The sequence below is a fragment of the Rhincodon typus genome, chromosome 4 (assembly GCF_021869965.1).
Source record: "Rhincodon typus isolate 14 chromosome 4, sRhiTyp1.1, whole genome shotgun sequence".
Lineage (NCBI taxonomy): Eukaryota > Metazoa > Chordata > Chondrichthyes > Orectolobiformes > Rhincodontidae > Rhincodon > Rhincodon typus.
The window spans coordinates 32097767-32112487 of NC_063335.1; the positions used below are offsets into that span (position 1 = coordinate 32097767).

At 43.2% G+C, this 14721-nt stretch overlaps 1 protein-coding gene across 1 annotated transcript in view; it reads left to right on the top strand.

The window, feature by feature from the left end:
* Positions 1 to 6700: 6700 nt before the first annotated feature.
* Positions 6701 to 14721, top strand: part of unm_hu7910 (un-named hu7910) — a 220646-nt gene continuing 212625 nt past the window's right edge. Inside the window, exon 1 of the mRNA XM_048595703.1 lies at positions 6701 to 6958. Within this exon, the coding sequence (XP_048451660.1) occupies positions 6901 to 6958 (58 nt within the window). The 5' untranslated portion in view covers positions 6701 to 6900. The remainder of the gene's footprint in view (positions 6959 to 14721) is intronic.

Consider the following 14721-nt stretch of genomic DNA (forward strand, 5'->3'; position numbering starts at 1 on the left):
TTTCACTGGCCTTTTGTTTAAAGCAAGTGTACATTGCATTGAGCTCATTGGGTACTATTGCCTGTGATTCTGTTTGACTTCACTTTGAAGCCCATTATGTTGTGTCTGCCTTGCCACAAACGATGGGTGCCTGTGTGGTTGGTCTGGGTCTCATGCTTAATCTGGTATTGCCTCGTGGTGTTTCACATCCTGTGTTTTCCATTTCTCTAACAATTCCACTCCAGGTCAATGGGTGACAATGTTGACACAAAACCATGAATGGTTTGTATTGCATAGATCCAATACAGATGTCAAAACAAAGTTACAGGCTCTATGCATTGATGATCTAATGGACTCAATAGTGGGGATAATGGTTTATCAAAAAAGGAAGGGATTAGGTAGTGAGTCAACCAAGATATTGCAACAATATTTCATGTCAAACAACATTTTCACTGAGATACTGTCACTGCTTTTCTCCCTCAGCTTTTGCGCCAGACAACATCTGCAGCCTCTGTGACTTTGATCACCATGGATTACATGAACTGCTGAACATCCTGGACGAGTGATGAGGTTGTCCAGTAGTGGGGAAGTGGCAGAAAGCTTCCTCAAGCTAGTGGGACACTCTAATAAGAGCTGAGGATGTGATGGAAGAGAATGTTTCTACATTCATTGATGGGATCAATGATCTACTGACAGAGGGTGCATCTGTGTCTCAGATCCTGATGATGATGGCTGCCCCACAGGTATGAAAACAGAGATGTCCCAGACAAGGACCCAAAGGATCCCTCCGACATGAAGGTGGTTTCCACAGTCTTCACAGCCACAAAGTGAGAGATGTGAGCAGTTTGCCTCGTTTTCCCACAAGGCAACAGTGTAGGACTGTCTGAATGTGGAGGATATGACATCCAATAGGTCACAAAGTCGTTTCTGTGGTGTGTTTTAGATATTGAATGCAATTATTAATTTTGACATATTATGATACAAAATTTCTTCTTTGTTAAAAATCAGAACTCTAGGGTTTCCACCACTGATTAGATACTTATAGTACTGCAATGCTGGTGATCTGAAATTAAACCAGAAGGTTCTGGAGAAACTGAGCAAGTCTGACATGGAGAGACAAACAGAGTTAACATCTGTACACACACATGGGCTTCCTGTTGATGAATCTCTCCCATCTGATACTGAGTGTCCCCATGCCTACCAGAGTGAATCCAGAGGGAAAAACCAGGAATACTTGGAAATTAATGTATTGGTAACACCAGTCCTCTGTTTTGAAGTGTGTGAGTTGGATCAGTGCATCTCATTTGACAGATTTACTGTTTTTTTTCTCCCTGTGAATGAAGTTTTTGATCTGTTAGATCTCAGCAATCATAGGAAGTTCAAGATCTCTCTGAATCTTCCCCACAATGACATTATTTTCACTCTTGGTGAGGAGGCAGCTGTGAGCATTGCAGAAATTTGTAGCTGATTGTGAAATACCCTGAAGGTCCAATGGCTGAGCACTGAAACCATCCAGAATAATATCATTAATCCATCAGGCCGCATGGCTGTGTAGTTGATCAGAGTCCCACATGCACACAATCACAGTGCAATACTTTCCCTTGTAGGTATCACTGTTATCAATGAACCTTGGAGATTCACACGGTGAAAAATCAAATTAGGGGAACATCTAATGGCTAATATCTTCAAGACCACAGTGACCTTGACAGGGCCTGACTAGATGTGTGATGAGACGTGAGCTCCTCCTTGATAAGGAAATGACAGAACGGCACACATGTCTGACACATCTGCCTCAAAGAACAAAGAATCTGATTGGATAATAGTGTTCCATTGTCATCTTTGTTACTGCACTAGGGCACTGAGCTAGAAATCAATCCCCAGTATTCCCAGAATCAGCACAAAGGTTGAGAAGTATTTACCTGTCATTTAGACCCAGGTTGACAGTAATCACCATGTTGCTGTACTTAACAAGAATTACAATTTATGACATAAACAGGACTCTAGCTACAGGTTGGCATTTAACTGTACTGGTTCAAATTCTAGCCCTTTATAAACACTCCCTCTACATACACATACAGACAACAAAGAAACATGGGTTATAGACAGAGAGAAAGGCTTGGAAAGCAGTTTGGTGGTTCCTGCTCACAGGGTTTGCTGAGATGATTCTTGTACTGAGTGGGAATGCTGCTTCTCTGTCTTCTCTAGATGCTTGTTGGTAGGGGGCACGTGGTGACTGAGTTACTCTTATAAATGGTCTCTGACTTTGGAGTTAAAAGTCACAGCTTACAGCAACTGCTGAATTTAAAATAAATTGGCTTTCTTCACGCCTAAAGTTTTTTTTTTGCACAAAATAGAGACAGCTCCTCAGCTTGTAGAGATCTTATTATCTTGTTCACAACCCCAAGCTGTTCAGCTACCTAGGAGCCGAGCACATGTTTACTGGCAGGCAGAAAGCTTTTGATATCAATAACTGGTCACTAGTCCATAGACCAATCAGCTACTTGTTGCTGACAAAATTTTCACTTGTAAGAAGCCCTTGATTCCAGCTCATCTGCAAATATTATATTACTGATTGAACCAGGGAAAGATGCAGAGTAATGTGAATTGTGTCTTTACTCTAGGTCAAACAACTGCGCATGTGTGGAATGACATCATATCATGTGGAATAGGAGCCTGGGTCTGTAGCATTTCAAGTAAGATGCTCTCTCTTATCATCCTGTGTATTTAGGTATGTAACAACACCTGTGCTGTTTACTCACAAGAGTATAGATCTCACATTACCATTGTGGTGAGGCACTGTCTTGAATTGTTGCCATCCATGTGAGGGCTAGGTACATCCAGCATTGGTAAGAAGTGAGTTCCAGAATTTTGACCAAGTGACTGTGAAAGATTGGTGATAAAGTTTTATATGAGACTAATGTGTGGCTTGGAGGGGACTTGCAGGTAGTGGTATTCCCATGCCTGTGCTGCTTCTTCCAGGTGGTAGAGGTGGAAGGTGCTGGTGAAGGAGCCTTGATAAGTTGGCACAATATATCTTGTAGATGTTACACACTGCTGCTACTTTGCTTCCGTGGTGGAGGAATTGAATGTTGAGTGTTGGGGCCCAAGGGTGCTGCTTTGTCCTGGATAGCATCCAACTTCTTGCGTATTATTGGACCTGCACTCATTCAGACAATTGGAGAATATTCCATCACATCACTGACTTGTGCCTTGTCGATAATGGGCAGGATTTGGGCTAATGGAAGGTAAATTCCTGTTTTAGACTTCCCAAACCCTGACCTACTCTTGTAGTCACAGTTTTATAACTGTTCCAGTTCGGTTTCAGGTCAATAGCAATCTTAGGAAGTTGATAGTGAGGGGTTTAGTGATGGTGATGGCATTGCATATTAAGGAAACTTGGTTAAATTCTCTTTTGTTGAAGATATAGTTTTAATGCCTGTCACTTCTGTGGAGTGATTGTTACTTGCCACATATCATTCCAAATCTTGGTTACTAATTCCATTTGACCAGTGACCTATGACATAAGATATATATTCATCCATGCATCCCCTTCAATGGGCATCACCGTTCAACACAATCACGGCTCATCTTCTTCCTCATCTCCAGCTTGCCATCCACTCTCCAACATCTCTTGATTTCCTGAGGGACCAAAAGCTTGTTTATTTCGGTTTTAAATATATTCACTCATGTCACAACCATCTGTGTTCTCCCTGTTCTATTTTCTCCAATCAAGGGACACAACCACTCAGTTTCTACTCTTTCTGGGTTCATATCTTTCAGTGAAATTATCTCTCAGTCTTCTGAATTCCAAATAGTGTAGGCTCAATTCACTCAGCTTCTCATTATCAGACAACTCTCTCTCTGATCTCAGAAACCAAACCAGTGAACTTTCACAGTATCACTTTGAAGAAAAATCCAACCTTCCTCAAATATTGAGACACAGATGTGAGTAGTAACGCAGATGTTCTCTTCCAAGGCCCTCCTGCACAATTGTAGATAGGCTTCCTTACATTCAAAACCAGCTAAGGATACAGGGTAGGCCATTTAGGATTAAGATGAGGAGACGTTTCTTCACCCAGAGAGTAATGAGCTTGTAGAATTCTCTGCCACAGAATGTGGTCAAAGTCAAAACATCAAATGTTTCCCAGAAGGAGTTAGATTTATTTCTTGGAGCAAAAGGGATCAAAGGGTATGGGGAAAAAGTGGGAATAAAGTACAGCATTGGATGATCAGCTAATATCATATTGAACGCTGCAACAGTCTCGAAGGGCTGAATAACCTACTCTTGTTCCTGTTTTCTATGTTTCTATTCCAGACTGATGTAATAAAGGCCAATGTAACATATGCCTCCCGACTTTCTTCGTGTATCTGCATACTATTTCCTGTGTTCCTTGCATGATGTTCCTCTCATTAAAAGCAAGGGTATGATCAAACCTTTTGGTATATTTATCAACATTCTGTGATTCAGGTTAAACCAGTTATAGAGCCATAGAGTCATATAACATAGAAACAGGCCCTGTGGCCTAACTTGTCCATATTGGCCAGGTTTCCTATACTGAACTAATTCCATTTGTCTGCATTTGGCCCATATCCCTTTTAAACCTTTCTTATCCATGTACCTGTCCAAATGTCGTTTAGATGTTGTAATTGTATTTGCCTCTGCCAGTTCCCCTGGCATCGCATTGCATACATACACTACCCACTGTGTGAAAAATTTGCTCCTTAAGTACCTTTTAAATCTTTCCTCTCTCACCTTAAATTATGCCTGCTAGTTTTGGACTTCCCTACTCTGGGGAAAAGACTTTGGCTATTCATTCTATCAATGCCCCTCACAATTTTATAAACTTCTGTAAGGTCACCCCTCAGCCTTTTATGCTGCAAGGAAAAAGGTCCCAACCTATCCAGCCTTTCCTTATAACTCAAGCCTTCCAGTCTCAGTAACATCACTGTAAACATTTTTCAACAATTTTCAGTTTAATAACATCTTTAAGAAAGCAGGGCAAACAGAATTTATGCAGCATTCCAAATGTAGCCTTACCAATATCTTAGTACCAGAATCACAATGACTTAATGTGAATATCTGGGAGGGTAAGTTAGATGCAAATTGTCTTCTTCATCTCTTCTGAAGGAGTGATATGGGATTTGCATCCAGCTCTCCACAGTTGCTGCCAGACAGGCTGAGTTTCTCCAGCACTTCATTTCTGAACTTCAGGATCTGCAGTTCTTTACTTTTGTTGGAAACAATATGATCTTTCCTTGTGGGTAATTGGTTGTCAGAACACTGTGGGATAATCTTAGATGGTCTTTGAGTCAAATCCCTGGATTTCCCTAATTTTACAGCAAAGTGTACCCAACACTATTTGAGGGAGAGGTCCACTATTAGCACCTTCTCAGAAGTTATTAGTGTCTGGAAGTAGATAGTTCAATTGAACCTGTTCAGAGATGTTATGACATAACTCTTGATCAGATGGGAGTTGACCCCAAGCCTCCTGGCTCAGAGGTTAGGATACTAGCATTTCACCACAAGAGACCTCCCTATTTCATCATGAAGCAGGTTGCATGGTGGCTCAGTGGTTAGCACTGCTGCCTCACAGCACCAGGGACCCGGATCCTTTTCCAGCCTCGGGTGACTGTGTGGAGTTTGCACATTCTTCCCATGTCTACATGGGTTTCTGTCAGGTGCTCTGGTTTACTCCCATAGTCCAAAGACATGCAAGGCAGGTGGATTAACCATGCTGAATTGCCCACAGTATTCAGGGATGTTCAGCTAGGTGGATTAGACACAGGAAATGCAGGGATAGGGTATGGGTCTGGGTGGGATGCTCCTTGGAGGGTCAGTCTGGACCTGTTGGGCCAAAAGGCCTGTTCCCACACTTAGGAATTCTCCTGGCCCAGAGGCACTGTACAACCACTGTACCGTAAGAGCCCTTAAACATTTTATAACCAGCCTGTACTGAGATGTTAGAAACAAAAACAGAAATTGCTGGAAAAACTTCACAGGTCTGGCAGCATCCGTGGAAGGAAATCAGAGTTAACATTTTGGATCGAGTGACCCTTCCTCAGAACTGTACTGAGGTGTCGACTCTTTGGATGCAGCTGACGAACGAGCGCCGCTGGGAAAGCTTGAGATTTCAAATAAACCTGTTGGTATATAATCTGGTGTCATGTCATTTCTGACCTTCTGATGCAGAGTCACTGGACTCGAAAAGTTAACTCTGATACTTTCCACAGATGGTGTCAGTTCTGCTGATTTTCTCCAGTAAGTTCTGTTTTTGTTTCATAATACTGCACAGAAATATTTCAGATGTCCAGCTCTTTCATTCATATTACTGTACAGAAATTTATTACCCCATAACCCACGTCTCCTGGCCCAGAGCTAAGGACACTGCCACTACTCCACAAGAGCTTGCTCTCGAGTTTGTAAAATGTATGTTGATATTACAAGCTTATTACATGATTCTGGTGTCGGCCGGGATTTGAACTCGGATCTCCCAGCTCACAGGTAAAGATACCAGCAATGCGCCACCAAACCAAAAAGGGGTGGAGCACGATGGCGGCAGCGCTTTTCAGCTTCTGCAGCGCCCTCTCGCGCGAGGTTTTCCTGCTTCCATGTTGCCACGTTCGCTGGGCGCGGGGAGCGAGGCGGAGCATCCCGCCGGGAAGCCAATAGCAAAGAGAGTCTGACGGGAGGCCTGCGATCGATTGGTGGAGGGGGCTGTCGATCAGTCTGCGGGCTCCCTGCCCCACCGCCCTGGCGACAGGGGGGTGGGGCTCGGGGTCAGGTGGGGACCAACGGCCGCGAGTGCGAGACGGAGACTGAGGTAGGGTGTGTGTGTGAGAGACAGACAGACAGACAGACAGAGTTGCCCGGCTGCCGCCGCATCCTTCTCTAGCCACTGGCACATTTTGAACGAGTGAACCATGACTTCGAAGAACAAGACAGCTAACAGCCGTTCCAACTCGTCAGGATCCAGGAAAGGTGAGAGAGATGGGGTTGAGGGCTGGGCCTGGGCTTGGGAGGGGGCGAGAGGGGGTTCTGCTGCTGCAGCTCGGGGCGGGGCCGCGGGATCCGGTATTCACCCCCACCCGCTGTGGGGGAAGGACGAAGGAAAGTTGGAGCTTTCACCCCCCCGAGTGGGTATCCCGTTGCCGTACCCCTTTTTCTCTCCCCCACCCCCTCAGCCCCCTACCCCCCTCCCACCACTAAAATATTGTCAAATGCCCCTTGCTCTGGTTTGCTGGGTGTATAAGACAGGGTCCACCCCGTGCCCGTGTGATCATTGCTTTTCATGTAGCGTTTGTACTGGTTCTCGGATCGATTATATGCTACCTCTTTTCAGAGATCATAGATACATCTCAGCTCTGCTTTTATATCCGTGTTTCATTTATGAGCATTTGCAGCAGTCTTTCTTTTTAAAACTGCATGTTAGAGAAGATGTGTGGTTCCACTTACATAATTGTGAATTCCTTCAGTTTCTCCTTTTGTAGAAACAGAAGTTATAGCCCATCCTGTTCTGTATAAGAGCAACTGGGCTTGTCCGATTCCCTTATACAGCCTGCACATTTATTTACTTTTCTTTATACATAAATGACTTTCAAGTAGGAATTGGACAATTAAGTCTGTTTCCACTGCCCATGTAAGACCATTAGAAATATTAACAGTGGACCCTGAAGCCTTCTCTGCCATTCAGTCGGATCATGGCTGATCCCACAGCGCCCACCCCACTTTCCTGCCTTTTCCCTATAACCCATGATTCCCTAACTGATCAAGAATCTATTTAACTCAGCCTTAATTTGATCTGAATTTATTGGTGTCATATGTGTCTAAGTACAGTGAAAAGTCTTGTTTTGCGAACAGTACAGACAGATCATAGCAAACAAGGACATACAGATCACAGGGTGCTTAGAGCAAAGCATACAAGGTTACAGCTGCACAGGAGGTGCATGGAGTAAGATCAACATTAGATTTGAAATTAGACAGTCCGTTCAGCAGCCTAATAACAGCAGGGAAGAAGCTGCTCTTGAACGTGCTGGTGCATGTGTTCAAGCTTCTGTATCTTTTGCCTGATGGATGAGGTTGGAAGAGAGTTGTAGGATCTTCAGACCTGTAAGTAGATTTAAAATATACACAAGGACTCTGTCCCCTCAGTGCTCTGTGACAAGGAGTTCCAAAGATACTCAGCCCTCTGAGAGAAGAAATTCCTCTCATCTCAGTCTTAAATTGGCACCCCCTTATTCTGAGATCTGAGTCAATCCTGAGCCCTCTGGTCCTGGACTCTCCCATGAGAGAGAGCATTCTGTCAGTATTTACCATGTCAAGACCCTTAAGAATCGTATATGTTCCAATGAGGTCACCTCGCATTTTTCTAAACAGTTCCAATCTGTTTAACTACATACTCAACAATTTTGATCCTAACCATTGGCTACATTTAAAAACAAAACAGTTTTCCTTCTGCCACCTTTGATTCTTTTGCTATTCATCTTGTATTGATGCGTTCTGGCTCTTGATCTTTTGCAAATGGAATGTTTCTCTATCTACTGTGTCCAGATTCCTCAGGATTGGACAACAGTCAAAACTCAAATCAATCTTTTCTAAGAACAACCATTGATTCTGCCATCTGTTTGCATGACTATAGTTCCTTATCCTTGGAAACATTCTCTTATCTTGTCTGCACCTTGTCTAATGCCTTCATGCCTTTCTTAAGGGAGATATCAGCTTTGTTGACACAAGTCCACTTGAGGCTGAATCAGTGTTTTTAAAAAACGCCCCTAGCATAGCGTGATTCAAGTCTACCACTCTGTGTTGGGACTGTGAGTACCTGCAGACTTTAATTCCTTTGTGCAGAATGGAAGGAATAGCTGGAGAGCCGTAGGTGTGTGTAGTGAGTGCTGCACAGTGTGATTTGCCTTGAGGGTTGATCTTGATTATAATGTCCTTATTTTTTGTGACCTTTATATCTATTTATAAGCAATTCCCATGTGCTACTTTTATATAATTGTAATATGTAGTTGTAACAGTTGGAAATTCCATGTTGCATGACTGCTGTGTTCACTGGAAAAGGACATGGGTGTAGTTTCAACGCAGTGTGGAGCTGGAGGAACACAGCAGGTCAGGCAGCATCAGAGGAGTAGGAAAGTTGACGTTTCGGGTCAGGATCCTTCTTCAGAACCGTTCTGAAGAAGGGTCCCGACCCGAAACGTCAACTTTCCTACTCCTCTGATGCTGCCTGACCTGCTGTGTTCCTCCAGCTCCACACTGCGTTGTCTCTGACTCCAGGATCTGCAGTTTTTACAATCTCTCAGTGTAGTTTTATCTGGGTTTATAGTGTGTGTAGTTTAAATAGTAATGTTGAGACATTTCAGCGTGATTCAGAAATTGTTTACAAATAATGGGTGTTGCTTGATTTTTAAACAACTCGTCGATATTTTTGAAGGCAAAAGTTTATTGTATAGGCAATGAGGAAACTCAGATTTTGAATGCGAATGTTGAGAAGTGTTACATGTATTCTGTTCAAATGCTGTAATTCCTGTCTGGATAACTGGCTACTGAGAGATGGGGGTGCTTAAGGATGTTGTTGACCTGAATTTTCAGAAAGCTTTTGATATATGGTTTGATTAATGAAAATGAGAACTTATAAAACTAAAGGGACCTTTGGGACATAATTTAAAAATTGTAAAAGGATATAAAATTGGACTGGAGAGTTGATGGAAATGTATGAATTGGAATGTGATTAGTCCTTTTTTCAGTGAAATGTATGTGAGATGTTTTCTGTATATAAAATGGTATATTGCAGAGAAGGAAGCAGAAAGTCATAAAGTGACAGATTCTCGATAATTGGAACTGAATGTGGGGAAGGGAGAGGTTTAGACTGAAGGAGAGCAAGTCAGAATATTTTGTGAATTGTAAGAAATTGGTTAAGCAGAGACTGGTATACAAATTACTATGTAAGCAGACACAAGCAAAACCAATCAGCAGTTCTTTGTTTTGTTACAATTACATTTGTTGACATTTATCTGTGAGGTTGAAATTGCTTGAGTAAGTTAGGGGCTGACTATTTCATGCATGCAAGGAGTGAAATACTTGGACTTTCTGCCCTTCTTCAATGTGACTTTTATAGGTAACTTTCTTTGAGTGGGGAAAGATGACGTGTGCCGTTGCCTCAGCTGGGTAGACAGCTAATGTGTGGTTCAGAATATGCCAGCAGCACAAGGTTTCATCCTAATTCCACCTGAGGCAAACTCTGGGCTTGCCCCCTTGACTGTTCAGCAGCCCTCTAATAATTTCTTCAAAGTACACTATTTCATTTTTTGTAAACTTTGTCTTTTGAATATCCTTCAAAGTAAGGAGCTTTAATTTGCAAACTGAGTTAATTTAACCAACCGGAGAACACAGTCCAACGTATTGCAGCATTGAGAATAATTAGGGAGAGAGAGAGAATAGACCTCTCAAGAGGAAAAATAATAACTAGAGAGAATAGGACCCCTCGAGGACCAAAGTAGACATGTATACGTGGAACTGCAAGAAATGGGCAAGGTCCTCAGTGAATACTTGACCTCTATGTTTACAGTGGAGAAAGACATGAAAACTTGGGAACTTGGGGAAGTTAGTGGCGATATCTTGGGCACAGTACAGGTGGTGTCGGAATTGACCTAGAAGGTTCATGAGGATAGGGCAACAAATGCAGTCTATATGGATTTCAATAAGGCCTTTGAAAAGGTTCCACATGGTAGACTGCTCTGGAAGGTTAGATCACATAGAATCCAGGGAGAGCTGGCAAATTGGATACGCAATTGGCTTGATAGTAGGAAGCATAGGGAATACTGGAAGGAAGCTTGTCAGACTGGAGGCCTGTGACTAATGTGCCTCAGGGGTCAGTGCTGGGCCCGTTGCTGTTTGTTATCTATACCAATGATTTGGATAAGAATGTACAAGGCATGATTAGTAAGTTTGCGGATGACACTAAAATAGGCGGTATCATGGACAGTAAGGATCGTTATCAGAAATTGCAGCAGGATCTTGATCAGCTGGGGAAGTGGGCCGAGAAATGGCAGATGGAGTTTAATATAGACAAGGTGTTCCATTTTGAAACTTAAATCCAGGTAGGAGTTTCAAGGTGAATGGTAGGGCCTCAAGGAGTGTGGTGGAAGAGAGGGATTTTGGAGTTCAGGTGCACGGATCTCTGAACGTGGAGTCACAGGTACACAGGGCAGTGAAGAAGGCTTTTGGCACACTGACCTTCATCAGTCAGGGTATTGAGTTTAGAAATTGGGATGTTATGCAGTTGTACATGACGTTGGTGAGGCTGCACTTGGAGTATTGTCTTCAGTTTTGGTCACCTTGTATAGGAAGGATGTTATTAAACTGGAAAGAGTGCAGAAGGAATTTACAAGGATGTTGCCAGGACTCAAGGGACTGAGTTATAAGGAGAGGTTGGACAAGCTAGGACTTTTTTCTTCAGAGCATAGGGGACCGAGGGGAATCTTTAAGAAGTGTATAAGATCATGAGAGGCATGGATAGGGTGAATGCACTCAGCCTTTTTCCTCGAGTTGGGCAATCGAGGACTAGAGGGCATCAGTTTAAGGTAAAAGGGGAAAGAATACATGGAAACCTGAGGGCAATCTTTTTATACAGAGGATGGTACGTATATGGAATGAGCTGCCAGTGGCAGTGGTTGAGGTGGGTACATTAACAGCATTTAATGGATCGGAAAGGTTTAGAAGGATGTGGGCCAAGTGCAGGGAAATGGGGTTAGGAAAATGGGATGGACATTTTGCTCGGCATGGACCAGTTTGGGCCAAAGGCCTGTCTCTGTGCTGTAGGTCTCAATGACTGGGGATAGCACTGTTCACATAGTAAGACTTTGCAGTTTTATATATCAAGATTTGAGTCTGCTCCAAGAATGGCATTGTTTCTTGCCCTTTTTAATTTGGCAAGTATGGGAGTCTGTCTTGATGGCATCATGAACAGGTTGGATCTGGTGGTTGTCATTCAGAAGTAATTTCCATTTCTAATTTATGAATTAGTATTATACCTGCTCAATTACAAATATGGAATAGAGAAGTTGATTGCATGACGCACGGTATTTTTTTCTGTCTTCTACTGTGTTACCTAGCTAAAAACAAAATTGAAATGAATAAGCAGATACCACATATCACGCACAACAGCATGTAACTGGTAACGTGTGTATCAAGCTAATGATTCGTCCTGGAGTTGAGACAGTATTTTATTGAGATACTTCGTGCTCTAACTGACGATTCTGCTATGCATACGGACAAACATGTTGTAATGTAGGGAATTGTGCATCATACATTATAATATGCTCAGGGCACAACACCTTGCATATTTTTTCCAGTCAGTTCATGAATGAAATCCTTGCAATCATCTTTCTGAGATGGTTGCTTGGAATGATAAAGTTGTTCAAAATTCTATTTCTAAAGCCAAAATTATTGTTCCTCCTGATTTAAACTAATGAAGCAATAGCTGGAAGGAAAATGTGCACCATTTATGGGAGGAGTCCTTAGCAAATAGATGATGGTAATTATTTCAGCTCTTGATTTACAGAATAAAAACCGAAAGAACTGCGGATGCTGTAAATCAAGAACACAAACAAAGTAGCTGGAAAAGCTCAGCATTTTTGGCAGCATCTGTGAAGGAAACTGCAGAGTTAACCTTTCGGGTCCGGTAACTCTTCCTCAGAACTGTTCATGTTTGCTGCTCTGTCTGGTGGAAACTGATGAACTGGCCTCAGGACTTAAATTTTGATCCTGAAAAGTGCCTTGTCTATCACAGATTGCAATAATTAAAATAAAATTGTGTGGATGTTGGAAATCTGAAACAAACACAATGCTAGAGAAACTCAGCAGGTTTGGCAGCATCTGTTGAGAGGGAAACAGTTAATATTTAAGGTTTTGGAGTAGATTTGTAGCTCGGGTTGTGGATGTTGAGGTTGGTTGGCTCGCTGAGCTGGTTTGTTGTTCCGCAGACGTTTCGTTACCGTGCTTGGTAACATCCTCAGTGCAGCCTCTATTGAAGCGTCGGTGTGTTTTCTCGCCTGGCTTTTAAACTCTGGGGTCTGTTGCAATGGATTGCCTCACTTCCGGGTTTCCTCCGTTGTGGAATGTATATGGGGCCGAGTTCAATGTGTTTATTAATAGCCTGCTTCGTGGAGTGCCATGTTTCCAGGAATTCTCGTGCTTGTCTCTGCCTAGCCTGTCCCAGGATCTTGGTGTTGTCCCAGTCGAAGTCGTGGTTCTCCTTATCCATGTGGATTGAGATGAGTGAGTATTGGTCGTGTCTTTTTGTAGCCAGTTGGTGTTCATGTACTCTTGTTGTTAGTTTCCTTACTGTTTGTCCGATGTAGTGTTTCTCGCAGTCTCTGCAGGGGATCTTGTAGATGACATTGGTCCTGTCCATGGTGGGGAGTGGGTTTTTAGTTCGGGTGAGCACTTGTCGTAGGGTTGATGTGGGCTTGTGTGCCAGTCTGATGCCCAGCTGTCGTAGGAGTCTTGTGGTGAGTTCTGAGGTGTTTCTGATGTAGGGTAGTGTGATGAGTGTAGAATCTTTCTGATGCTGTTCCTGTAGGCATCTCCTGATCCAGTTCTTTGGATATCCGTTATCCTTGAACACTTGGAAGAGGTATTCCTCCACCTCTTGGCGTAGTTCCATGTTGCTGCAGTGTGTTGTTGCCCTTTTAAATAATGGATATCCAAAGAACTGGGTCAGGAGATGCCTACAGGAACAGCATCAGAAAGATTCTACAAGCCCCGACGCACTCATCACACTACCCTACATCAGGAACACATCAGAACTCACGACGAGACTTCTACGACCGCTGGGCATCAGAGTGGCACATCAACCCTACGACAAGTGCTCACCCGACTAAGGACCCACTCCCCACCAACAATAAGAGTACATGAACACCAACTGGCTACAAAAAGACACGACCGATACTCACTCATCTCAATCCACATGGATAAGGAGAACCACGACTTCGACTGGGACAACACCAAGATCCTGGGACAGGCTAGGCAGAGACAAGCACGAGAATTCCTGGAAGCATGGCACTCCACGAAGCAGGCTATTAATAAACACATTGAACTCGACCCCATATACGTTCCACTACGGAGGAAATCCAGAAGTGAGGCAATCCATTGCAACGGACTCCAGAGTTTAAAAGCCAGGCGGGAAAACACACCGACGCTTCATTAGAGGCTGCACTGAGGATGTTACCAAGCATGGTAACGAAACGTCTGCGGAACAACAAACCAGCTCGGCGAGCCAACCAACCTCGAGTTAATATTTACTGGAGTCAAATATTAACTTTGCTCTCTCCACAGATGCTGCCAGACCTGATTAACATCTCCAGCATTCTCTGTGTTTATGTCACAGATTACGCTGGCTTTTACAAAAGTTTCAGCAAAAGGTGAAACTGGCTGTTTCATGCTGCTACCTTGCAGTAGTAACATGAGTGGTGTTTGCCACTGACAGGATGCTGCCATCAATCTGAAAAGATGTTCTGAATGCCACATGAATGGATAATATGGTAGCTGAATTACACTGCATGCGTGAAACTACATACATAAGCCATATAGCCAAGACTAGCAGGTTGTATTAAATAGTGTAACCTTTCATGGCGAGTAAGCTTCTGACCATACCCAGCCAGCCTCCCCTCTCAAAAATCATAACCATGCACCGCATTAAATGTGATCCCAATAGGACATCATTTACTAAATTTAAGCTG